The sequence below is a fragment of the Ambystoma mexicanum genome, chromosome 12 (assembly GCF_040938575.1).
Source record: "Ambystoma mexicanum isolate Mex_15411 chromosome 12, UKY_AmexF1_1, whole genome shotgun sequence".
Lineage (NCBI taxonomy): Eukaryota > Metazoa > Chordata > Amphibia > Caudata > Ambystomatidae > Ambystoma > Ambystoma mexicanum.
This window is the reverse complement of record NC_090936.1, coordinates 927,211,543-927,236,615: the sequence shown is the minus strand read 5'-3', so window position 1 is coordinate 927,236,615 and position 25,073 is coordinate 927,211,543. Positions and strand designations below refer to the sequence as shown.

General features: G+C 45.0%; 1 protein-coding gene across 1 annotated transcript in view; it reads right to left on the bottom strand.

Moving 5' to 3' along the window:
* The window catches only part of CFAP54 (cilia and flagella associated protein 54), a 3,669,934-nt gene that overhangs the window by 2,916,837 nt on the left and 728,024 nt on the right, over window positions 1–25,073 (bottom strand). Inside the window, exon 9 of the mRNA XM_069629416.1 lies at window positions 3,981–4,179. Coding sequence (XP_069485517.1) covers window positions 3,981–4,179 — 199 coding nt within the window. The remainder of the gene's footprint in view (window positions 1–3,980; window positions 4,180–25,073) is intronic.

Sequence of the window (25,073 nt, the reverse complement as noted above, 5' to 3'; positions counted from 1 at the left end):
GGTGTGGTGGTTGAGAGATCACGAGTATGTGTTCGTTCTGGCAGGATTTATCCAGACCGATTGTGGCTGCGTTAGGCCTGAGGAGAACGCCTGGCAGGGAGTGTGTAACCAGCAGTGTTTAGTTTGAGTGATGTGGAGTATGCGGCAGATGTTGGTATGAGAACAGCTATACCGAATGGTGTCATAGTATCTCTGTGTTCTAGTTGAGTGGTGGTGTAAAGAAGAGAGTAAGGGCCTGATCACGACTTTGGTGGTAACGCTGATGGTATTAACACTGCGGTATTAGCCCTACCACCGAACTCCCCGGCACTAATAGCGCTGGATCACGAGTTTGGCGGTAATTTAATTTCTCATTCCCCATTAACCCCATTCGGGAATGCCCCATTCCCCATTGGGCACAATGGGGAAAATTTGCGCTCTTACCGCCGGCGGATTTCCCGCCGGCGGTAATAGCGCAAATTTTCAGCGGATTTCCCCCCAGCCAAGAGCTCGGGCGAAGTCCGCTGAAGTCCTGATTTGGCGGACCCTTAAATCCGGCGGTAATAGCGCGACCGCCGGATTTAAGGGTTACCGCCAAAGTCGTGATGAGGCCCCAAGCATGGTGATGTGATATGATGGGTTACATGCTCTTTCAAACGTTCTATGCAATCCAAACCATTCCATGCACTCCATACCGGTCCATGCACTCGAGTCCACCCCACGCACTCCAATCCGTTCCAAGCACTCCAATCTGTTCCACGCACTTGGATTCGTTCCATGCATTCAACTCTGTTCCATGTACTCTGATCCGTTCTGTGTATTTCTAAGTTGTCTTATGCACTCCAACCATGTATTTCACTTGTACCATCCACATAGTTCCCGTACCTTTCACATATTACACCAGTACCTTCCACATACTTCATGTGTACCATCCACATATTTCACCCGTTCCATCCACATAGGTCACCCGTTCCAATCACATAGGTCACCCGTTCCAATCACATACGTCACCCGTTCCAACCACATACGTCACCCGTTCCAACCACATACGTCACCCGTTCCAACCACATACGTCACCCGTTCCAACCACATACGTCACACGTTCCAACCACATACGTCACACGTTCCAACCACATACGTCACCCGTTCCAACCACATACGTCACCCGTTCCAACCACATACGTCACACGTTCCAACCACATACGTCACCTGTTCCATAAGGAAACCCAGAGAGTAAACTCAATATTCCTACAATAATATGAGTCATTCTTAAAGCTTTCTTAAATATACGTTATTGCCAGGACATATTGTGAGTGAATTTTACACCCACATAGTTGTATTGGGTACAGAGCCCTACTTTGCTCATAAAGAGAAAATATGCTTACAGTTCTTGGTCTTGGTACGCACACTCATGATCTTTGCAATTTTAACATTCATAGTCCCTAGAGGTCATATACTCAGTGGTTACATTGTGCCAGAGATGTTAGGGGGGTCACTGTCATGCCTGTTCTGCTTCTTGCAATGCGGACTCAAGCCAAGCCCACCAATTGAAAGGAAGCTGCTTCTGATCATCCTTCTTTCCTGCAGTGGAACAATAATATTTCAGGTTTCTGTGCTACCTTTTAAAGCATGGGGTTCTTGAAAGAGCTCCCATTCATAGATGTCTCAATTCCATAGCCTTTGAGCCCATCTAGTTTACAACATTGCTTTAAAAGCACCATGTTGTCCAATTGTCTCAACATTCTGAAAGTAAAGTTTGCTTGCTATGTCCACTTGCACAGTTGCTCCCATCTTCCCTCAGCTGCAGGGACATCTTAACATTTTGCTCATAATCATTCCCTAGTTTGCACACAGACAAAATAATGAGAGGGAACTTAGCCAAAGGCATCGATGTGTTTTCCTTAGTTGAGCAGACGTTTGTTATTTGAGGTCATTTCAAACTTTTGTATTCAGTTTTGTTGAATTCACTCGGCCAAATATCTTTTTAAATGCACCATTTTGTTTGATTTTCGCAAGATTAATATGATATGTGAAGGCCTAACATATTGTCAAATAATACCTAGAGCATTAACCCCCAAAAATGTAAAACTCTTTCAGACCCCTCAAGGCGGGTATATAGCACTGACAGATCATTTAATACAAAAGGAGGGTCATGGCACGTATTGCTTTACACATTAACTGTTGCATATACTCAGCATATCTAGTAATGAAGGTTTTATGCTGTCAGGAATCCTGATTATCTAAATCATTTCAACTGCAAACATTAATCAGGGGATTTGCTAACCAGATATTCTTTGAATATAAACAGGTGATTATAACAAAAACTCATTTAAAGAGTTAGTATACAATTTAAAGACAAGAGGTGCCAGTAGACAACTCTGGCACACTTCCCTATCCAATTTGATGCAAGTTCTTCTTTCTAACCATATCTTACATTGGCCATTGCATTACAGTGAACTGACCTCATCACCAGTAAGTCTTTAGGGACTGCAAGGTTATCGAGTGTGGCCCATAAGATAGACAATCTTTTATATAAGGGGTTATACTGGTCTACGCAGATGTCTGGCAAAATATAAAGAGTTGTTGTGTTACAAACAATAGTTGTATGTTCTGCTATTAGTTTACAAAAACAAGGGTATCAGATCTTTCCGCAGCCACTACAAATGCATTCCATGTTACCAATTTATTTTTTCTTCCATCAAGGGAAATCTTCGATTTCAATAATGTTCGTAGAGAGTGAAGTTATTGCCTAAGAGGACCTTGATTCCTAAATCCTAAAGTTATGTTATACAACATTTCATGGTTAGGGTAAATTCTGCTTACCAATGTACCAGAATCTCTGACAGTTTTCCTGGTTGTGGGGTTACCAGTATGCCTCTTGACATCTGCTAGAACATGGGGGCCAACTTGGCCAGTGCTGATGACTATATTTTTCCCACATTTTACCTACGTTAACTTTTAGGCTGTCGTCATTATAGCCCTGTGCCATGTATAATGCGAAAGTCTGGGAACGGTGAACCCACTGGGACCTGCATCTTCAGAAATCCTCCACCTCATCAGACCCACACCAATCTGTTGAAAACCCAATCTGTTCTAAGCTTTTGGTGGTTGTGCAGGTCCACCAGAATCCAGCATAGGGCTCCCAGCTATTAAAATTATTATTTCAAGCTCTCCCTCTCTCTCTTGGTTTTGGTCTTTGGACAGTGGCCCTACTAATCTCTGAACCCAGGGCAACAAGGAGCTGCCTGCTCTTAGCACTTGCCCCTTAGCTGCACTCCAACAATAGCCCCACTGCTTCCATCACCTGCCTCTCAAAACCGCTCAAGCCTTTGGCCACTGTAAGTTGCCGATTCCAGACCTCTCTGCCCTCTGTCCACCGTAGTATAACATCTTTATCCTCCTCTTTCCACCACTCATTTGGTCTTCACGTCCTCCAACACCGCCTTTCCACTTCTCTCCTTCCTCCACTCTCCAACTCAGTCAACACACACTGCAGAACTTTCTCTTCGTCTCCAAACTCCCCCACCCTTCTTAATCCCAGCCCATTTGATATCTGTTTGGTTGATACTTGGAGCTAGAAGGGAGATATTGAAGACCTCAAGGATCAGTTTTTGTCCTTGCCATCTGATTGGCAGGAGACTGCATGTCCCATCCTCGCCCCAACCAAAGATTAATTGAGAAACTGAGGCACACACAATTATTTAACAAAGACGTGAAGCAGGTTTTTGCTAAATGGGACACCAAGGGAGGAACGCCCGTGTGCCCATTCTGAAACTACTGGATTGTCGGTAAAGACTTTCTGCGTGTTTAAAAAAATACTTTTTATTTGACTTTACAACTGGGCCCTCCTTTATGTTGGTAGGGAAAATTGTCACATGGGCTTTATAAAGTTATGTTAGGTGTAGATCTCGATGCCTTGCTGTATAAGGTAAAGCAAAACTACAAATTAATTTATGTTCTAGTCTCAACAATTAGATTTCACTTTCCATGGAATACATCACCTAAGAGGATTTCCGCTCCTGCAAAAATAAGCTCTGCGTTCACATCCTGTATCTCGGGTTCATCCTGAACAGGAGGGCTGGGCGGAAGCAATCGGATCTTACTGCCAGAGAGAGTCTCGCAGATGGCAAGGAACTGGGCAGCGCTGCCCCCGAACATTTCAACCAGCAGCCGCTCTGAAGCAGTGCGAGGCCAGGGCAGCTAAACACAAAAGAAATGCATTTCTTGTTTAAAGGCTTTCAATGACAAGACCAAGCGACACCTAAAATCGATGTATTTTATTTTACAATGGAGCCAGTAACGCACATAAGAACATCAATAATCCGATTTCATATGCCCAGTCAACAATCTTTTTTTTTAAAAGCACGCAGTTTTTGTTCAATATAGAAACTAAGAAATGTAGTATTAGGTATAATATTTTAACAAATCAATAACAACGTTTTTCTAGTCAAACATAGTTCCTATATAACACTATCAACCCTGTTAATCAACAAACCCCACCATATGGGTGACATACAAACCTGAATCACTATAACATTTTTATCAGGTAGTATATACAACATACTTTTGTAATAAAGATGCAAGTTCAATGTGGTATAAAGGAACGCACTTATCAGCTGCAAGCGTAGCACTGTAAAAGGGGAGGGGTCTCATTCTGATAACATGTGAAATACAATCCATAATAAAACAAATGAATAAATACAGGGGCACAGGTAAGTATAATCAAACTTAGTGTTGGGAGAAAATGTGGTAAATAGGCCTTAAAAGCTTGCCTTGCAGAAAACGTGGGTTAGCCTTTTGTGTGCAGAAAAAGCTGCTGCGGCTGGTGACTTATTGCAGAGTCTGCGATCCCAGGCCAGTACTGAAAGAAGTGTACAATGGTTGTTACTTTTTTTGAGGTCATAGATTAGAGCTTGCAGCTTCTGCCAGCAAGTAATGAATTCGTGACCATTTTATAATTCAAAAATCACGTGTAAAATACGATTTTCTAATGGAACCGAAAAGAACCACAGCGGTTTCAAATTACCCCGTAGCACATTTCCCCTGGGAAGAAGATTAGTGTGTCCCCGATGTGCAACATTTGTGTAGCAGTACGTCCGTGGTTCAAAGCTCTGATGGTGACATGGTGGTAAGCTCTTCTTATGTGAACGGAGATGAGGCGACCAGGGCAATCGATTAAAGTTCCGCTGGTCGTCTCAAATGTTTCAATGAACTAACTTTGTGCTGTGGGAATTAGGGGTGGATTGTGACATCACAAGTTGTAATTGAGGGCGGATATATATATATTTTAAGTTGCACTAGCAAAAACCTATGAAATTCAATGGAAAAACATTGTTACAGGGACGTTATGGTTACAGGTAAAACCAAACCCCCCCACGCAATTCGACAGTTATGGTAAGTTAAGCAACCAATACTCATGCGACCAGTGTGCACTGCAAGGACTAACACCCATGACACCAAAGATGCCATCACAAATCTCATTCATGACATCACTGATGACATCACATGTGTGGCTCCCTCTGTTTTGTTCACTGCCATATGTAGGGCAGGTGCTTTTCTTCGTAATAGTCAGGAACAAACAATTCAAAAGGTTCTACATTTGTGTACAACACCCTGCTCATATGTTGTTACACTACTTTCCTTACGGTTCACTCACATCATAAGATACATACACATATAGGGGAAGAAGAAAGCATAAACAACAGCACTGGTTTCTGTGCATGAAGATAATCAGCTATGTTATGAAACATTTCTGGTAATACTGCTCCTTTTTAGCTTACTTTAATTCCCTTGTATATGATCAGGTTTGTATGCATTGTGGTGTCTTTATGGTTTCTGTGCAGTAGTGCAATTATGTAGTTATAAAGGCAATGGTAGCTACTTCTTACATGTTTCACAGTACCCGACACTCTAAAACAAATGCATTCATGATTTCACTATGTAACATGGAAAGATTTTGAAGGTTACACTTCCATGAGACATGGTGCAGACAATGGATACGTTTGCACACAAGTTCCTTCATGTACATTGAAGAAGTGTGTAATACAATGGTGTGTATAGCAATGCATTCCTCCATTACCTACTTATCTCATGATAGTTCTTCCAATAATCTTTCATAGTTTTCTACCACCATTACAATAACAATCCCTTGTAGAGGCTTCCTATTAAAACTACATGTTAATGTTAATATTAAAAGAAATTTGTACCGCGCACTATCACCACCGGAGTGGTCCCCTGGCTCTCTGGCAGCTCTGAAAAAGTGAGAGGGTGGGGGCGAGTTAGTGGGAGTAAGCTGGAAAAGTGCAAGAGAGCATTGATGGGCTGTTGGCAGCCTCAGCCCAGTGGGTCCGTTGGCTGGGCTTGGGGTGTTTTGCAGTCAGTAGTCGTTGTGTTATGTTGTGTAAGTCTATGGGCCTCATCATGAGTTGGGCGTTAACACCGGTGGTATTACCGCCGGCGCTATTAGCCCTACCGCCAAACCCCCTGGCGCTATTAGCGCTGGATCACAGGTTTGACGGAACGGTTAGTGCCCATTCACCATTGGGCCCAATGGGGAAAATTTGCGCTATTACCGCCGGTGGATTTCCCGCCAGCAGTAATAGCGCCGAAAATTGGCAATTTTGCCGCAGATTTCCCCCAGCTTAGAGCTGGGGGGAAATCCACCAAGGCCATGATCTGGTGGACCCTTAAATGTGGCCGTAATAGCGCTACCGCCGCATTTAAGGGTTACCGCCAGACTCGTGATGAGGCCCTATGTGTGGTTTGTTTTGTTGTTGCAGTGTAGTGAAGTTTGTGCAGATTGCTGTGGTTTAGGCTTGTGGTTGTGTTCGGTTAGAGTTTGAGAGGTGTATGCAGAAGGATGAAATTGTTAGTGGATTGGTTAGTTGGTATTGCTGTCTTTGCAATTATGTCTAGGTGTGATGCTTGCTAACATTCACTATTTCATTGGGGTACGGCACTTGCTCATTTTCAATATTCTGTCTAGATGGGAGGCAGGCTAGTGATCATGATTTCATCCAAGTGTGGCACATGCTAACATTCATAATCCTGCCTAGATGTGATGCAAGCTAAGGTTAAGAATTCCATCTAAGTGTGGTACATGCCAACATTCACAATCCTGTCTAGATGTACATGTGATGTCATCAGTGACGTCATGAGTGTTAGTCCTTGCAGTGCACACTGGTGGTACGAGTTATGGTTGCTTAGCTTTCCATAATTGTCGAATTTCTGGGGGTTTTCGGTTTTACCTGTAACCATGATGTCCCTGTAACAATGTTTTTCCATTGAATTTCATAGGTTTTTGTTAGTGCAAGTTAACCATAGTGTTCCTTTTTGTTAGTGAATTTCATAGGTTTTTAATAGGGAACTGTAAGCAGAAACGTTCCTTTAGCATAGCGTTATTCTGTAAAGAGGATAGGTATTTGGTATGGCAACATAACCATAACATCCCGTTAACAACGGTTTGTTACTAAATTCCTTGGCTGCACTCATGATAAACGTGTGGAAAGGGCAAATCGTCTGGTGTATGTATCCATTTGCGCTACCCCATACTTTTCCAAATACTGTTGGTGTATCGTAGCAATTACAGATGTACATAGTAAATGTTCTTTAGTGTGTCAGTAGGCTCTCTTTGTATTAATAGTGCATGATAAATCTGTCCCGCACACTACTGGTCGAGATGACTACAGATGAGCAATATGGATGTTTCCTATGGAGACTGCACCTGGTTGGCATATGTGCAATCACACTGCAAGTATCCGTAGGACTCCATTAGTGACCGCATGTCTGCATCTTAGAATGCACTTTTAAGTAGTTGTGGAAGCGCACATGTTATCGTTCCACACCTAGACCCATGCACAGGTCATCCACTGTATGCTGGTAACACCGCCGATGTCGCCAGCCCTACGGATTCATGCAGTAGGCTACCGCTTTTAGAGAACTGCATGCCGACTTCGTGGGAGGCTCTGCAAACTTACCAATGTGTGGCTAAAGCACTCCTAACTGTATAACGGCCACTGCTAAACAAAACAAGGAACCTGCAGTGTGATGTGGGCGTGTGAAATGTCGCATTACTTTGATTTATCTGCTGCTTGGAAAGTAGCAATAGGTCGTCTGCCTGTCGTGCAGTTGAAGAAAACATGTAACTGCAGGTGGGACAATTTATAGTAAGTCTGTAAAATGTCAAAACTGGTGCACCTTCCTCACGCGCCTACTATTGCATGTAAAGGCAAGTAAGGAAACAGCAGAATAGACAGAGCGCAAACAATCTTAGTGGTGGTTACAAAAGCGCTGTAGCTGCATGGGTTGCATACAATAAATGGCTTCCTGCTGTACGTAATGAAGCTCTCTTTCGCGTTGTTGTAAACATTCTTGTATTCAACAATGTATGTATATCCGTGATTGCTACCCCTAGCACAAATGGCGTACCATAAACTGTTTGTAGTTCATGCCACGACAACTGAAATTAAAGCACAAGGGACCAGTGGCCAGGCTATCGCCCTTACAACAATTACATAGGGTACTTTCATGTACAGCATTTGCCACATCTGCTCTGGACAACAAGAGGGGCACTCCTGCAGGGCAGCCGAGCTGTAAAAGAACCTCTGCAAAACATATGCCGTGCTACAGATCCTTACCCGGCAAAGGGCATTGTATTGTGCATACACTACAACGCGCTACTGTGTAGAGGGAAGGTACTTGGAAGTGCGTGGGAACGGTCCTTACGGGAGCATTATGTTGACTACTGCCTATGTAGGTGAGGGCCACCCAATAATTCCGTCTCCCAGAACGTCCCCTGTAGTATCCATACAGGCGCTGCCCCGTATGTACCAGACTTCCTGACGTTCCATCTGTGGCGTGCGTGAGAACACCATAATAAATTAAAATGAACTGGGAAAGTAAAAAGGTAAATATAGAAAGCACCTTTCACAGATCAACAGCTGAATTGGCAATGCACGCATGCAGGACGGGAGGCGTGGCAGTGTGGTATCCACTGTAGTTCAATCAGTTAGAAAGGGGGTCGCTGTACAAAGATGTTTCTTTACGTGTTGCAGAGCGTTTTCAAGAGAGTCAGTGTGCAACACGTACTACAAAAAAATCACTACTTTCAAGGGCACGAAGCCAATTTAGATGGGGTGTGCAGAAATCGGGATGGCAGGCATAGTAAGATGAACGTTACAGCTGGAGGAAAGTATTCGTACTGTCAAACGTCATATTCCCATGGGCGAAGTACGACATAGGCACATGTCGAACAAAGGCACAAATACACTTCTTTGCAATGTACCGCGCAGTCTGCATTCACGGACCAAATAGGAAATGATGTTGCCAGATCAGTGGCTGCATAATGTGATAGAAATGTATACAAGAAAACGGAAACAAACTCATGGACTGGGCAAGTGCCTGCTTTATCGCAAACAGCTCTGAAACTCGTGTAACATGTTGTGCAATTTTCCCTCTACAATGAACAACGTCAGCATGATTGCAGGTCACCAAAGAGTCACACAGAGAAACCAAAATCAGGCACTTCATTGTAGGTACTCCATAGCACTACACATGCATATTATAGATTGCAAAATGAGTAGCCACCGCCGTGTTTTCCATTCACTTTCAGTCAATGTATGTCGGAATTCCCTGAAACCCAGACTCAGTGCCTCGTACACACCATACCCACAAACTTTATTGCCCAATTAGGTAGCCTCTGCAGGCCCATTTCTATGGCCGTCATCTGGAAAAGGGGTGTATGTAACACGTGCCACCCTTCAACTATCATGATATTTGCAGACTTTTCATGCTGTGCAGGAATGGGGGAATAACTTTCAACCAGGGGAGCGGACATCCTTAGTTGTGGTGGCTCTTAAAAGAGCCTTTGGAGGGCTTTTGTTTTGTTTTTTATATTTTCTTTTAAAGGCGCTTCCCTAGAAACACTGGTTTTGCGATTTTCATCCGTAAATGTGTGTTTATTTTAACGTCAGCTCACATTTTTACACTGGGGTCTTCAGTGCAGTTTGTAGATTGTGAAACAACGTTTCATTACCACTGTGCGACAAAGACATGCCATTTGCCTTGAAATGGTGTATGTATAGCGAACCAATGTTTTCATTCTCACAGCAGAACATCCCAGCAGCACTCAAGAATTAACACATGCTCCTGTTCATGAGACCTCATCCGACCTCTGGCTGGTGACAGGAATCATTGGAATACTTCCACACTATTCTCGGGGTATACATGAGAAAAGCACCTTGGCAGTAGGAAAAATGCACCGCACTGCTTTCATCATAATCTTAATTTGACTAAACACACAGGAACAAGGCATCTAACCCAAAAAGAAGGCTCCAAAGTGCACAATCACAAAATGTAAAGTTGTTGAAGAGGCCACGCGTTGACATTCTACAAGCAGTCCGACATTCCTTCCAAACCGAAATGGCCGGACAAGTCTTCTTGGAGGGCATACACGCACAGATCTTCCACAAAGCCATTACCCACAACGAAAACTGTGCGTCTTGCCATGTTCGCCAGCCGCAGTACACAAAGTAATTGGAAAAGTGAATGCCGGCCTTTCCTGCGACGCACACCCAGAGCACCTGGTTGGCCAAAGACCATAGTCCCATTCACATTGGCCACCATGGTAAGAAGCGCAAAATGTGCCACGTGCCTTTCTCCAATGACCTCGCGAGTCGCGCCCCGGGGAAGCAGGAGGACTCCTTTTCCCTATTGGTGCTGTTTCCTGTGACATACACTCTGAGTACCTGATTGCCAAAGGCCATAGTCTCATTTCCATTGGCCAGCGTGCTGAGAAGCGCAGAATGCGGCACGTGCCTTTCTGCAAGTACCGTGAGGGCTGCGCCCCAGTAAAGTCCTTCCTATTGGCGCACTTTCCTGTGACGCACACCAAGCACCACCTGATAGTACAATCGCTACAGTCCCATTTCCATAGGCCAGAATGGTGAGCGCCAGTTGTGGCACATGTGCGTCCCCAAGTACGCAGAGGGCCGAACCCTAGGGAAGCAGGAGTCCCTCTTCCTATTGCTGCACACCCCAAGCATCTGATTGGACAATCCCTGCAGTTCCATTTCCGTGGCCGCCACCTGCAAAATCCCTGGATGTGGCTTTTGTGATGCGTGCGGACGTGGGGGAATAACTTGTAACCAAGGAAGGGGAACTTCGTGGTAAGGGTTGACTTTTAAAAGATCCTGTTTTTTTTGTTTAGATGCTTCTACAGAAACACATTTTCGTTTTTTATTAGCTTTTGTGTTTTCTTGTGCGCAGATTAGTACAGTAAACTTAACCGCATCCTGTAGACGAGCAAACAAAACTGCATCGCCAATGGGTGACAACAAAATGCCATTTTCTTGGAAAAACTCAGCATTTCCACAACTAATGAGGTAATTGCTGCAGAAGAGCATTCCACGAGCAGACAAAAAAGTAGACATGCTTCTGTTGATGAGACACCTTCCTACATCTGGCTTGGAACAACATCCATAAGCAGGGGGCCATACTCTTCATGGTATTATAGATGAGAAAAGCACCTTGGCAGTGGGAAACACCATCCTCACTACATCCAGAAATCTCCTCAGTCTATGTAACAAATCTAAGAAAGCCAGGTAACCCATTTGCATGCCACCGTAATGTATGACGATAACATCTACTACTGGAAAACTGTTGAGGTCTTTGCAAAGTGCATGCATATTGCTGAAATTGCACTCATACACAGCGTTCCACAATGCATCCACTCCTAACAAATCAAAATTGCTGCCAAAGTGTCTTTGCAGGGCATAGTTGTGCAAATCTATGACAAGGGGATCACCTACAGTCAACACAATGTGTTTCGCCATGCCAGCCACCCTCATTACGCAGAGTACAATGTACAACAGTTTCACCTCCCCTTCCTGTTAACCACACCCACACTACCTGATTGGCTAATCCCCACACTGCCATGGCAATTGGGCAAGGTGGTGTAAAGGGCAGATTTTGGCACATGCACCTTCCAAAGTAGCGCAAGGGCCGCACCCCTATAAAGCTGGAGCAGTCCTTCTTCCCTTTGCAGTATCTACTCTGCAGCTCTACTGCATTGGGTTGCACGTATATAGGTGCACACGCATCCACCAATCGCATCGAAGCTGCCATCATCCAACAAGGTCACTCCTGTACAACACATGAAATGTGCCGCTACACATTTACAGTACAAATGTGCCATTCCAAAGCACGTCCACTACAAAGTTCAATGAAAGTATGCACGATGTCTCCAACCGCACACATCCACATAGCCACCCAGGATGTGACACATGTAATCCTGAAAGTACAGCATAATCCACTACCTTTTCATGTTAGTGAGTGGGGAGGAGGAACAATATCAAACTCGGTAGGGGGTGCAGTCTTCCAGCGTACATGTATAACATTTTTATTTTTATTTATTTTTTTTAACGTGCGTGCAAACTAGTTGTTTTGTATTTTCTCTTTATATGCGTTTCTGTTTGCCTCTCCTCACATTTTTACCACATTCTGCTCAATGCTTCTTCCACAGTGTAAAAGAAAACGGCATTGCCAATGGTGCTTAAATAAATGCCATTTCTACAGAACCACTGCATATTTTGAGACCTCATGATCTCATAGTGAGTAGAGAACATGCCAGCAGTCTGCATAAACTCACGCATAATTCGGTTTATAGCACACCTTCTGACCTCTGGCTGGGGACAAATTACACTGTCATGGACCCATACTCCTCTTGGCGTTATGCATGAGAAAAGGACCTTGGTAGTAGACAAAATACACATCACTCCGGTTGTGGAGTCAGAAAAAATACAATATTACGGCTTTTATACCATGCAAAGAGAAATACACCGAGACGGGCTTGTAAAGATTCCCAGAATCTTTATTACAAAACTGAACAGTTACGAAACAAAGTACACAAATAGCTATTTGGCCGTCAATACATCACAGAGACCCCAAGCAGGGTTCAATGTGAGCAGTGAGCAGGATTTGCTAGCTGGACATCAGCGTATTTATACATTTTCGTTATAACGATGTCCAGCCTCTTCCAAGTTAATCATGTACTGGACTAGGGTCACGCCAGGTTCGTTCTTTTACTAACAAACATTATTATTCTCTAAGTTTTACTTTACACTTTTTACACATTGCTTTAATACAGGTCAAACAAATGTCTCGCATGTCGTATTTGGATAGCGTTATTGTTCTTGTATACTTGTAGGTCAACATCGTTGATTCAAATAATCCCCTGATCCCGAGGTCAACAAAGGACAAGGTCTACATGACCCTAACATGTAGCCTGAAGGCAGGTTGGTCATTAACTCTCCTTCGGAGGTTGAAGAGGTTAAAGCAAGAACAAGAGAATACAAGACGGCCATTTTAGGCCACAGGGTGACTTTGTACAATTAACTAAAATGGCGGCTCTAACCTAAAATGGAGGCTTGATTCACTTAAGGTCACAACCTTGTAATACGGATTTCCTCGCAAAGCGACTGGGCAAAGGCCAACATATACAATGAGGACGAAACAATATTGTATCAGTTCTAACACGGTCAGCAACCTATTCAGGTAACTGATTAATCGTCCACATGACATGTAACCCAAATGTAGACTTCCATAGGGCAGCACGACAAAGTCAACGTTTGTGACGGACGCCACATATCTGCACAGGCGAACCATCCTGCCGAAACTGCAGTCACCCTGACCGGCCTAGAAAACGTCCACTCCTTCCAACCCAAAATTACCAGCCAAGCCTCTTTGCAAAGGTACAACAGACGATAAGCACTGTGCATCTCTCCATCTCGACCACCCTCACGACACAGTATTGGGAAGAAATGGTACCGCCTCTTCCTGTTTACCAAACCCTAAACTCCTATTGGCCTATTTCCACAGTTCCATTTGTCTCTCCACCCTGCTCATAATGGCAGGATGTGCATGTGCGCTTTCCCCATCTACAATGAGGGCCACAGCCCAGTACAGCTCACACAATACTTCTTCCCATTGCATCGTCACTTTTTGCAGCACTCCCCCATTGGGTGCGGTCAAATTTTCAAACATGCATGCATCAACCACATACAAAACCTCTGCATTGCACACTGTCATTTCTGTACACCACTCCATATTTACTGATAAACACTCTTAGTACATGTTCTGTTTGATTGCAAAGCCCCTCCACCAGAACCTTCTGCTGAATAATGCACGATTGCAGTATCCACAAAGATCCTAAGATGCACCCAGCACACCTTCGGCCATGCACACACCATTGCAGCCCTTTTCACACCCACCACAACACTATACATCCAAGCAAGCAACCACATGGGCACCTAACATTATGCACAAAAGTAACATACGTAGCGCCACTTCCACCCAACTCCCCACACCATAAAACACCCATTTGCAAAAATGTGTCTCACTTAGCAGAATCCACAAATGTACCAAAGCCTGCACCACGCCTAACCACTGACATTCACAAAGCACTGTGTCACTGGCAACCTATGCACCACAACTGCACAACATTGGCCGTACTTCAAAAAAAAAAAATCTGCACAGCAGAGTAACAAACCACATATAAGCTGCACTTCAACCATACCCACTTCCATACTCACATTTCGTACACACTGTACCCTGTGTGCACACTACACAACTTCCCACTGCATCATCTCCTGCCGCACATCAAATACTGTAGCATGTTGCAACTATCACCACAACAATGGAATGCACAATACACACTTTGCAACTCACTTGTGGTGCTGTAACACGTCCACAATGTGCTCCACACCCATTCTCCAAATATCACCACCCTATGCCTCATGCACTGTCAAACCTGCATTGCTCCACTGAATGTGCTCCTTGCACACATTCCCTGCACTGTAATGCAACTATGCATGTCAGCATGTCACCAACTACCACTATACACATATGCACCAATGGCACCAGCACTCCTAACCAACTTCCACACCGCAATGGACATGCACAGCGTTACATGCAACATTTACCATAATGTATAAACATTACACTGTCTCCAGAACCCCTGCACCCTTTCATTCACATACTATTGTCTTACCCACTTCCACTCAGAAAGTATTGTGTCACTGCCAACTTAACCACAAAATGTTTACAACATTGCCCATACTGCAAGCATTGTGCACACAGCACACTATCCAAGCACATATAAGCTGCCCTTCAACCATACTCTCTACCATACTGACAGTATGCAAACACTACACCCAATGCCCACACTGCATGGCTTTTCACTGCAGCATCTCCAACCACAGTGCACCGCCATGGAGCTATGCAGCAACAAATTGCAACAGTTACCATAATGTACAAACAAAACATGCCCTCCTGCCTCCCTGTGTACTCTCAATCACATACTATGGGCACACCCACTTCCATTCACAAAGTATGGTGCTACTGGCAACGTACCCACATTCTGTTTGCAACACTGGCCCTACTGCAAGCAATCTGCACACACCACAATATTCAAGCACCCCCCCTCTACCGAATGCAGAGTCAAACATGCATTCCTGTGGTGGGTATGTTGCAGCCCTATGCTCTTCAGTGCATGCCCTACACCCTACGGCCTTCGGCCATGCACCCAATAGCCTATTCGTACCACAGACCCAGTGCACCTTCATTCACCCATGCATACCACCATGTGCCCAACTACTGCATTCCATCCACAGCACACAGCCACCTGTGCTCCCACCCAACCTATGTTATGTGCAATTCAGTCTGCTCCTGCAATTGACCTGCCATAACTCACCACGAAAAGAGGTTGCCGCAAACAGCTCACGGCAGAAGCTATGGGGCCGTTACAACAGCTGCCTCCAATCACCACACAAAGTACTTGCCTACATATGTCACATGAACCACTTCTCACTCCCCCACCCGTTTCCCTCCTTTATTGCTGCCAACGCATTCCGTACGGTACATTTTCCAGACCCTTCCGCCGCTGCACTGTCCTCTGATACAACATGGCGGCTTTCCCCAAAAATGTTGACGCACACCACGCCTTCTTTCAGCCAACCACCGGCTGCGTCCAAACTTCTCCGACAGCACACGGTACCACCAGCTAATGACACTTCTGTCCGCAGAGCGAACAGGGAAATGGTTCCGCCGAGTGGACCCAGATATCACACATTTTTTGGGACATGCATTTCAGTTCTTTGCAACAGAAGTACTGGTTGGAATTACACCAAACACACAAAAGCACGCTTTCTGACCCAAGCCCCGGTTCCTGGTGCAAATTTGGTGAAAATCTGTCCAGCCGTTTGACCTGTAGCCTTGTGCAAAGTTTTTCCCCATTCAATCTAGGGAGAAAAAAAGAAATTTGGCACCCCCCCATATAACTTTTTCCCCTGCCCCAGCACCAAACCTTGCCAACTTGCCAAAGAAATTCAGAGCCGGCCATATACTTTGGGTTGGTGAGGATTCATCCAGGGGGAGCAAAGTTATAAGCTCTTCCTATGAGTTTAGCAACTTAACCATAAGTACACAGCCGCTACCGCGGGCTGTGTGATATATATTACATAGCCTGCGGTAGGGGCCATGTAGTTATGGTTAAGTTGCTAAACCCATAGGAAGAGCACTTTGGGGGGCTTATAACTTCGTACCCCCTGGACGAATCCTTACCAAACTTTGCAAAAAAAGTATATGGTCCACTCTGATTTTTTCTGAGGTGAGTCTATGGGGGGGGGGGGAAATTTTGGGACCCCCCTATAACTTTGCCCCCCTTGACCAAACCTGTTTGTGGTATATGTAACCGAAGAGACCTTGATTATCAAGATCTGCACTTGGCACCTTATATTGCACCGAATATGCTGCATTTGCACTCTTCACTTTAGATTCAAGAATAAATGCTGCTAATGCACTAAGCACTTTATAAAGGCATTTTTGGAAAACAGTTCAGATGGGTTCCATATGACCACCACAATCCGCATTGTGTGCTTGCAATTATCCATGGCTTATACAGCTATGAAACTTAACATGTTGCCCCATCACAAGTGCGGCACAAAGGGGTTAAGGATTTGTACTAGGCATCTGATAGTAGATTGCAAATTGTAACACATTGCTAGTTTAAGCCACACCGAAACGCATGGAACATCAGGATGTAAGCACGATAGAGTACATAGAATTAATATAAATACACAGCACTTTAAACGCCAAAGTATACTAGGCTAAGATGGCCGACACACGATTGAGCCCTTAGTTAAAAGGACTAATCGTTCCTTCTTCAATTTCCGGCTCAACACTTCCTCCTCCCCCTTCTCTCTGCCTTCCCCTCATGTTTTAAATGTTTCACTGACAATGAGGCAAATCGTTGTGAGCTAGCGGCGAGTTAGCCGCGGAACGCGTGAACGTCTCAGTACTAGGATTGCTGTACTTTGGAGGACCTATACACTTGCCTTTTTCTATTTTTGAATGGATTTCCATGTTTTCTTTTAATGCCACAAATTTTCCCTGGAATACTAATAAAAGAAGAAACTGAAAGAAAACATTGGTGTAGACCCGGACCTTCTTTTTCCAAATTTGGATGGGCTACTAACATCTGTGGAGAGTGCAGCTCAAACTGTTTACCTGAAAGGTGGGGAGATCTTTTCATGTTGCACCGCCACAAATGCCAATGACTTTGCATAGTATAAAAGTTCTAGATTTAGGGGTGTTTCATTGACAGCGCCTTTTCATTCAGAACTGTTCCGCGATCTGTCTCTTGGCCCAGAATAAAACTGCTACTTCTTGCACCGGCGTACACTACTTTTGGACTACTTTTGCAATCTTATAGTGAGTTTCGAGGCGACCCCCGACACATTTTCATACCTCAGCATTGTTTGAACACTTAAACATACATCAACTGGAGTAATTGTACTTGAGGTAATATATTGTGCTGAATCCTGCAGGGTCATCACTGAACTCCAGCCTAAGATCTCCTCCCATGTGGCAAAGGGAAGGCAGTCGCTACCTGATCCTAACCCTGGGAGTGGTAATATGAGGGTGGATCACAATGGGGGAGATGGCTGTCAGAGGGAAGTGGCGACTCCTTTGGGAAAGACACAGTATTTATCTTCTTCTGAGGACGAGAATCTATCTAATGGCATGCTGTCATTGTAAAAGTCCCTCTCATGAAGAAACCCAAGTAACTTTCTGTGAAGAGTCATCTAGGCAGATTCAGTTATATACTTTGGGAATTTCTGAATTAGATGTGACATCCTGTACTGGCCATGATTCTGTCTTGGGTAGAAATCTTAGCCCTAATGACAAGTCACACATCCCTCATGACATCTCCTAACTTTAATAACATCCAATTCAACAAACACACAGAAATGAAGAGACCTAAAAAACTCAATTTCATTATGGACTCCAAGATCCATAATGCCTGTGGTACTGAGACAAAGAAGGAGGACCAGGAGCTAATGAGGATCAAAAGTACCACTGAAGAAAATGCGCAGTCTTATTGTTGGGATACAAAGCACCTGAGCAGAACATTTATATAGGCAAGTGCACTACAGCTGAGTATAGGTGGTATAAGCAGAAGGAGCAGGAGAGACTTCACTCTCCCAGGCTGCAGCTTGGGTTGCGTGCAGGGCAGCAGGCGTGCAGAGAGTCGAGGTAGCGGATACAGCGGCGTGTTCGAGGAGACCAGGAGAGCCCTGCTCGCTGAAGGTGGAGCAGCAGAGGCTCCCTAGACGCCGGAACACCGTAAAGAACCACCACTCGGACCTGCTGAACCTGGAGAGATCGCCGAAGCTGCCAACAGTAACCGGTGAGCCTCAGACGAGACACAGGGCATCGGGGCGCTATGTGGCGTTTACAGCGCCCACAATTGAGTTGCCGGGAGACCGAGAGCAAAGTGACACAAGGAGGGGGTGGCAAAGAGAGTTGAATGAATGTCTATTCAAACTCCTTAATTGGCGAGATGTAAAAGTACAAGAAGGGCGTAATTCTCCATTCATGAGAAGTTAACTTGGGGAACCCTGCAATGCACATTGCCAACCGCCAAGAAATTCTAAAGAAGTAAGGAGGCAAAAAGGGCGCAAATCTCAATTTATGAGATGTCAACCTGGGGAAAATTGTAACGCACCTTGCGAACAGTTCAGACATTATAACCAAGAGGTTAAAGGGCAACAAGGGCACAATTCCCCTTTCCTGAGACACCAGTTTGTGGAAATCTGTAACCCATATTACCACTAACGAAGAGATCAACTGTAGTAGTATGAGTTGTGAGAGAGTCAGGGTAAGGAGACGGACACAAGGCTGATAGTTTCAAAATATGCGTTTATTTAAATGATAAAAGGAGTGGGGAAAAGGCCTCACTATCCCGATCTCTATGACGGGTTTCACTGCCTCAACAAAACAAACTACTCTGACAGTTGTCCGAATGTCAAAATAAAAGTCCAGTCCTGAGTCCAAAAACCTACTCTGACCCTCACCCTCAAATACTGGCCAAAACTACTACAGGGGAAAATAATATGTTGTTGGCTGCGTTTCTCCAGCCTTTCTGCATCGAGAATGCCCCATCTTCTAATCGGTACGTTGCCAGTGTACCCTTTTAAGGAAGGGACCACCTTCCTTAATTGAAGGCCAATGACACCACTCAATGCCAAGGGAACAATCCTCGTCCCTGTTACCATAATGTATATTTTGTTCCCCCTGATATTTATGGTGGTCAGTCAAAATCTCGAAAAAAAAAATATCGAATTTTTTATTTATTTATTTATATATGTTTTTGGGGTCAGGTAAGTAAAAAAAAAGGGTAAAATAAAAAAAAATGAAAAAAAGGGGGGTTGGGGGGGAACCCCCCCATTTTGGAAAAAAACATTGAAAAAAAAATTCGACATTTTTTTTTTCGGCCTTTTGTATTCGAGATTTTTGTTTTCGAGATTTTTTGATTCGGTATTATCACTATGAACCGATATTTATACCAGTTGTTTTGTCCTAACCAGTTTGAATCTGTTTTGCGCATAGGATCCTCAGTGCGTATCATTGGCCCATAGCCCTGTTGAACATAAACAATTGGTTAACTTTATGTACTCTATCTTTCTGGTAGACCGTTTATATTATTCTGCCCAATACTGCTAATTTTATCATCTTTAAGCCCCCCCCCCCAAGGTACTGGGACGAGGAAAAGTAGGGAATTTACTTTAACAAGCCTGCATGCGCCTGTTGCTGCTCTTGTGGTATTTCTTCAGTGTAGTTGGTTTACTCTCCTGCCCACAACCAACCGCTTACATACAGTTTTTATTATCATTCACTATCCGCCACTCCCCAACAAGTACCCGTTTCCTTCAGCTGACAGTTGAGGTTCAGTCACCACCAGCGGAGAACGAGGCGTGCCTGTTTCTATATGGCACTCTTCCACGTTCTGCCTTCTGTAGAGCCATGGGGTCTGATTACCCCAACAGCTGAAGTCAAGCTCTGCTGAGCTCTGTTCTACAACTCAGATTCCCCGCTCTTGGGTTTTGAAAACCACTGGGTTTTCAGAACAATCGAGCATTCCAGGGGTCGTCGGTGCCTCCTGCTTTTTTCGCTCTTCGCAGGCAGACAGCCTTTCTCTGGGGTATGCTGCTTGTGCCTGCAGGTGGTTTTTCCCAAACCTCAGCGGGCGCACTTGCTTATTTTGCACCGCTGCTTCTGATCTGACAGGGCACTGCCAGCTTTGACTTCTCTCCAGCGGTGGATGAATGGGGAGCCCTCGGCTTCCGTTTTCGGCATTTGACTAACCAGTTTCTTCCTTCAGCAGAGTTGTGGGTAGCAAACTAATGAAGCAGGGTACTTCCTCTGTTGGCAGGTACTCTGCCTCGGGTTTCTGCTGCCCCCCGCTCCCAGTTTGCTTGTGAGGGTGCTACATGCCGAGATGCCTGTCTATCGTTGCTGGTAATGCTGATTTGTGACTTTATGCCCCAACACAGGCCGGAGAAGCCATGAGCAACCAGGATCCTCCTTCGCGTCCCCCCAGTCTCGTCACACCTTTCTGCTTCTTGCTGGCAATCAGCACTACCGCTGTGCCTGTCATACAGTTGCAGCGCCACTTCACCCAGCCCTGGCTTCTGCTGGGCTTGAGCTGGGGAAGTGGTTTCCCGCTGGTTTGGGCAGAAACTTAAAGGTTTGCACTATCGGGTGCTACGTTTCCCTTCTTCCTTTCTTCTTCATGTGGTTCTGCAATACACACAGGTCTTCCTTCTCTTACGGGTCACTGTCTCACTCTCTCCAGCCACCACCACTCCAACCACCACTCCAACCATTTCCACAAACACTGCTACTACAACCTCCACTGATACTGCTACAACCACCTGTGCTTTGTCCTCCTTTTCTGTTATTGCGAGAACTGTTATTAAACACAAAAGGACTAACGTTTGCACTTTTTTGCTGAACTGAAGACAGCCAAATATCCCTTGTATATTTTGTGTTGTTTTTATTAGTCTGAGAGTCAGATACTTTTGAACATTAGGTAATTTTCCTTTAGTTTGCTAGGTAGGTACATTCTTCTTAGGATAGGGAAAATAGGCATTTATCTGACCCTTTTTATTTGAATAAAATGGCAAACATAAAAGAAATTAAACCTTTGTGTCCATCTCACATTTCTGACCACTCACAATATGCACAGTGAATATCCATTTTGCAGCCAACAGCTTAAGTAAATCCTTTTGATTTCATCAACTTCACACAACACATGACAAAACCAATGCTCGTGTATTAGCTTATGTAGTCAGGGTCCCAATTTAGGCCGGAACACAAGTCAGGTAAAGGCCCTGCAGACGCCACCCAGTGAAACAATCAAATGTCAACATTCACTGTCACCCTGTAATAGTAAGAATGTCAATATTAAAATTATGTCTTTCGGTTAAGACAGCGATAAGTGCCCAGAAAGGAACAATGTATTATTATAGATGGTAGAGTAAGTAATTACGAACATTATTGAACCTCACGTGACTTATTTTGACTTATTGTGTGAGCACCAGCGAGGGTGCAGTGAGTAACTTGAGGGTGTTCTCACTTCTTTCTCCCAGAGTCCTCCTCTCAGGTGGCCAGGGGAAGGCCATCGCTTTTAGATCCCGGCCCAAGGGGTGAATATGCAAGTAAGATGGGGGGAGAGGATTGTTAGGGAGAATTCTCTGTTTAGGCTGAATTTCCTAACCTAGTGAGTCCCCCAGCAGCTTTGCTGGATTTTTGGAGTTTATTTTTTTCTCCTGCCAAGAGTGAGACTCTCTTACCCTCACTCTTGGACATGATTTGAGTGTGTTTCTTTGAATCTAGATGTATTTAATGGGCTATGGGGTCTTTTACTTCATAGGGCTTCATGTGTTTTTGTGATGTGTGTTACACAGCACCCTCAGCGCAGTGACACAGGGGTGTCATAGTGACCCCCAAGTATAGACTCCATACCCTGGGACTGACTACTGTCTCCCAGCGCATGTAAAGTCACCATTGACTTTACTAGTCTTAAATTCTGAACAGAACTAGTACAAACCATCATATTGTGGACGTACTGGCTGGGGCAATTCGATTGCCCCAGGGTCTGTTAGTCGAGGGGGCACGTCTCCGTCCCCCCTGATCGAGTTTTGGCTGGTGGCAGTGGATACTACTTTTTATATTCAACCGTGAATATTTTCCTATGGGATTTCCCATTGTTTTAGGCTACTATCTTTATTTAATTATTTACGGTAGCCTCGAACATACCGCCGGTTTATTTAATTAATATTAATTCTCCGGTTGGTGTTTTTTGCCAAAACTTGATTCTAAAATGGCGTTTGTGTTCTCTTCTGGTACTCCAACCCAAGGCGAGCCCTTTGTTCCACTTTTTGGCGGGCTTCTCCACAGAAGCCCTCCAAAAAGGTGCCACTGTCTGGGGTACTTAGGAGGGGTGGAGGGAAATTTAGGCACCCTGGACTGAGTTGCCTAGGCAACTCAAGTCGCACTCCATCCTGATTGGCCCAAGTGGTGAGCCGGCCAGCTCACCACTTAGCATGTTTGAGTGACAGCTAGGCTGAGTGAATGGGGGTTTGCTGCATAAAAGCAGGGCTTTGGGGACTGGAACTTCAGAAGTCGCCACAGGACCTAAGAATCCGATGAGGGAGAAGCTGAGCCGACCTGCCACGACACCACCACCGGTGGAGCCCTGCTGGACCGCCTCACCACTTTTCCCAACGACAGAGGAGATCTCCCGCCGGAGAGTCTTCTTCCTTTGACTGGTGGGGATAACCAGTTTCACCGCCTTTTCGCCTTCCCGACGTACCTCGTGGCCGCCTTGCCTGTGCCAAGCACCCCCGCAACCGGGATACCACGTTTTACCACGACCGCGAAACAAAGGAACCACCTTTAACCGGAAAAACTCCACGGCTGATTTCTTCCCTGGTAGTGCAGCGACCTTCCTCTTTCCTCCAAGTCGAGATCTTCTCTTCCCCTGGACAATGACGCAACTTGCACCCACTACCAGGAACAACTGCCACCGCTGGAGGATCCTTCCCACTTAAGGTACCGTGTCCCGCCTGGCTTCCCTTGTTACCGACTGTACGGGGTAGATTTAGCCCCCGGCTTTCGAACCTGGGTTAGCCTGGGACACCCTGGCTAAACTTTCCTAAGCCTCTCTAAACTCTTTTTGAACCCTCTGCAAGACTTTCTAAGCCTAGTGTAACTGTGTGATCTTGGGCGCATTTGTTCTCTGCTCTCTCTAAGAGAGGGCCCAGCCTTTGGACTTTGGCTCACCAGTGACTTTTGCTCTTCTGCCTTGCTAACAGTGTTCCTGAATCCTAAAGTGGTGTATCTTTCCATATTCTGTCTTTTTCCCTCCCTTTCTCACAAACTTATTGGAGTGCCATCTAGTTAAGCGCTCACCTCTGTATGAAAATAAGTGGTGTTTTACAGTGACTTATCTGATAAGGAAAAAGGGGTGTATATATTACAATAGTAACTGTGTTTAGAATATGTTACAATAAGAGTGCTGGAGTGTTTCAAACAGTGTGTTTTTAAATAAATAATTATATACTTTGATACCAAAGCTCTGGTCAGTGTTTTCTTGTATTATTGTATCTGAGTGCATATTGTGTATACTTTGCATACTGTCTAACTCTTCTTGAGGGAACTCTGACTGCTCAGCCACAGCTACCAGGTAAATCTGGGTGGTACAGACTGCTACCAAGTGGGTTTACTGCCAACACCTGTTGTCTTAAATCTTTTGCAGTGTTCCCTAAGGGAACTGCACAGGTTTCTGCCTAACAAGGATGTCCTTAGATGAGACACAGCATCCCCCTTTCCCTTGTCATAATGAGTCCCTCTATCCCTAAAGCCTTTGTGGGCTATTGTCAACCCTTTCCCTTTTCCCCCTTACAAACTGTCCCCAAAAACAACACCTCAGTACTGGGACAATGAAGAGACCAACTAGGAGGACTAGGAAGACACATTTTATTAACACACACAAATATCAGACACAAAACAGAGTTATAAAGGCTCCTTAGATTAAAGGAGACAGTATCAAACACCACTCTGGTACTTAGACGAGGAGGAGGGCTATGGAGGTATACCAGTGGAACAGCAAAGCATGTCTGCCTAATGGATTCCTCCATAGTCAGGCAAGAGAACGCAACGACCCACACCTGATGGATATAAAAATGGCTGCCATTCTGAGAGATGAACAGGCTGGAGGAAAGGAAGCTGGAGACCCAGCTGGCTGAGCAGTGTTGTGCAGGAAAAGGGGAAGCAGTGGCCATGGTCGGCTGTGCGTGGGTTCGGAGGTCCTGCTATCCACCGGAGCAGGACCTATTTGGAAGAAGCTCTGGAGCTCCTGTTGACACCAGTCACTGCCATGGGAAGCCAGGAGAGTGGGTGGTGCAGACCATGAGGGGAAGGCGGAGCCTGGAGAAGCTGTGAAGCCGCAGAAGCCTGGCGAAGCTCGTCATGAAGGATGCCAAGATTAAGAACACCACTGTGTACGACTGGTGAGTGTAAAGCAAATACACACTCACACTGAGGCGCTCCGTTAACGTATAACAGAGTCCTTTGCAAAGGCCGAACGAACTGCCAGTGATTTAAACTACTGTTGAATGCCGGAGCAAGCACTTAGATATCGGGTGAACTAAAACTGATTGAAAGCACTTGTGGATGCCACACAGAGTAAA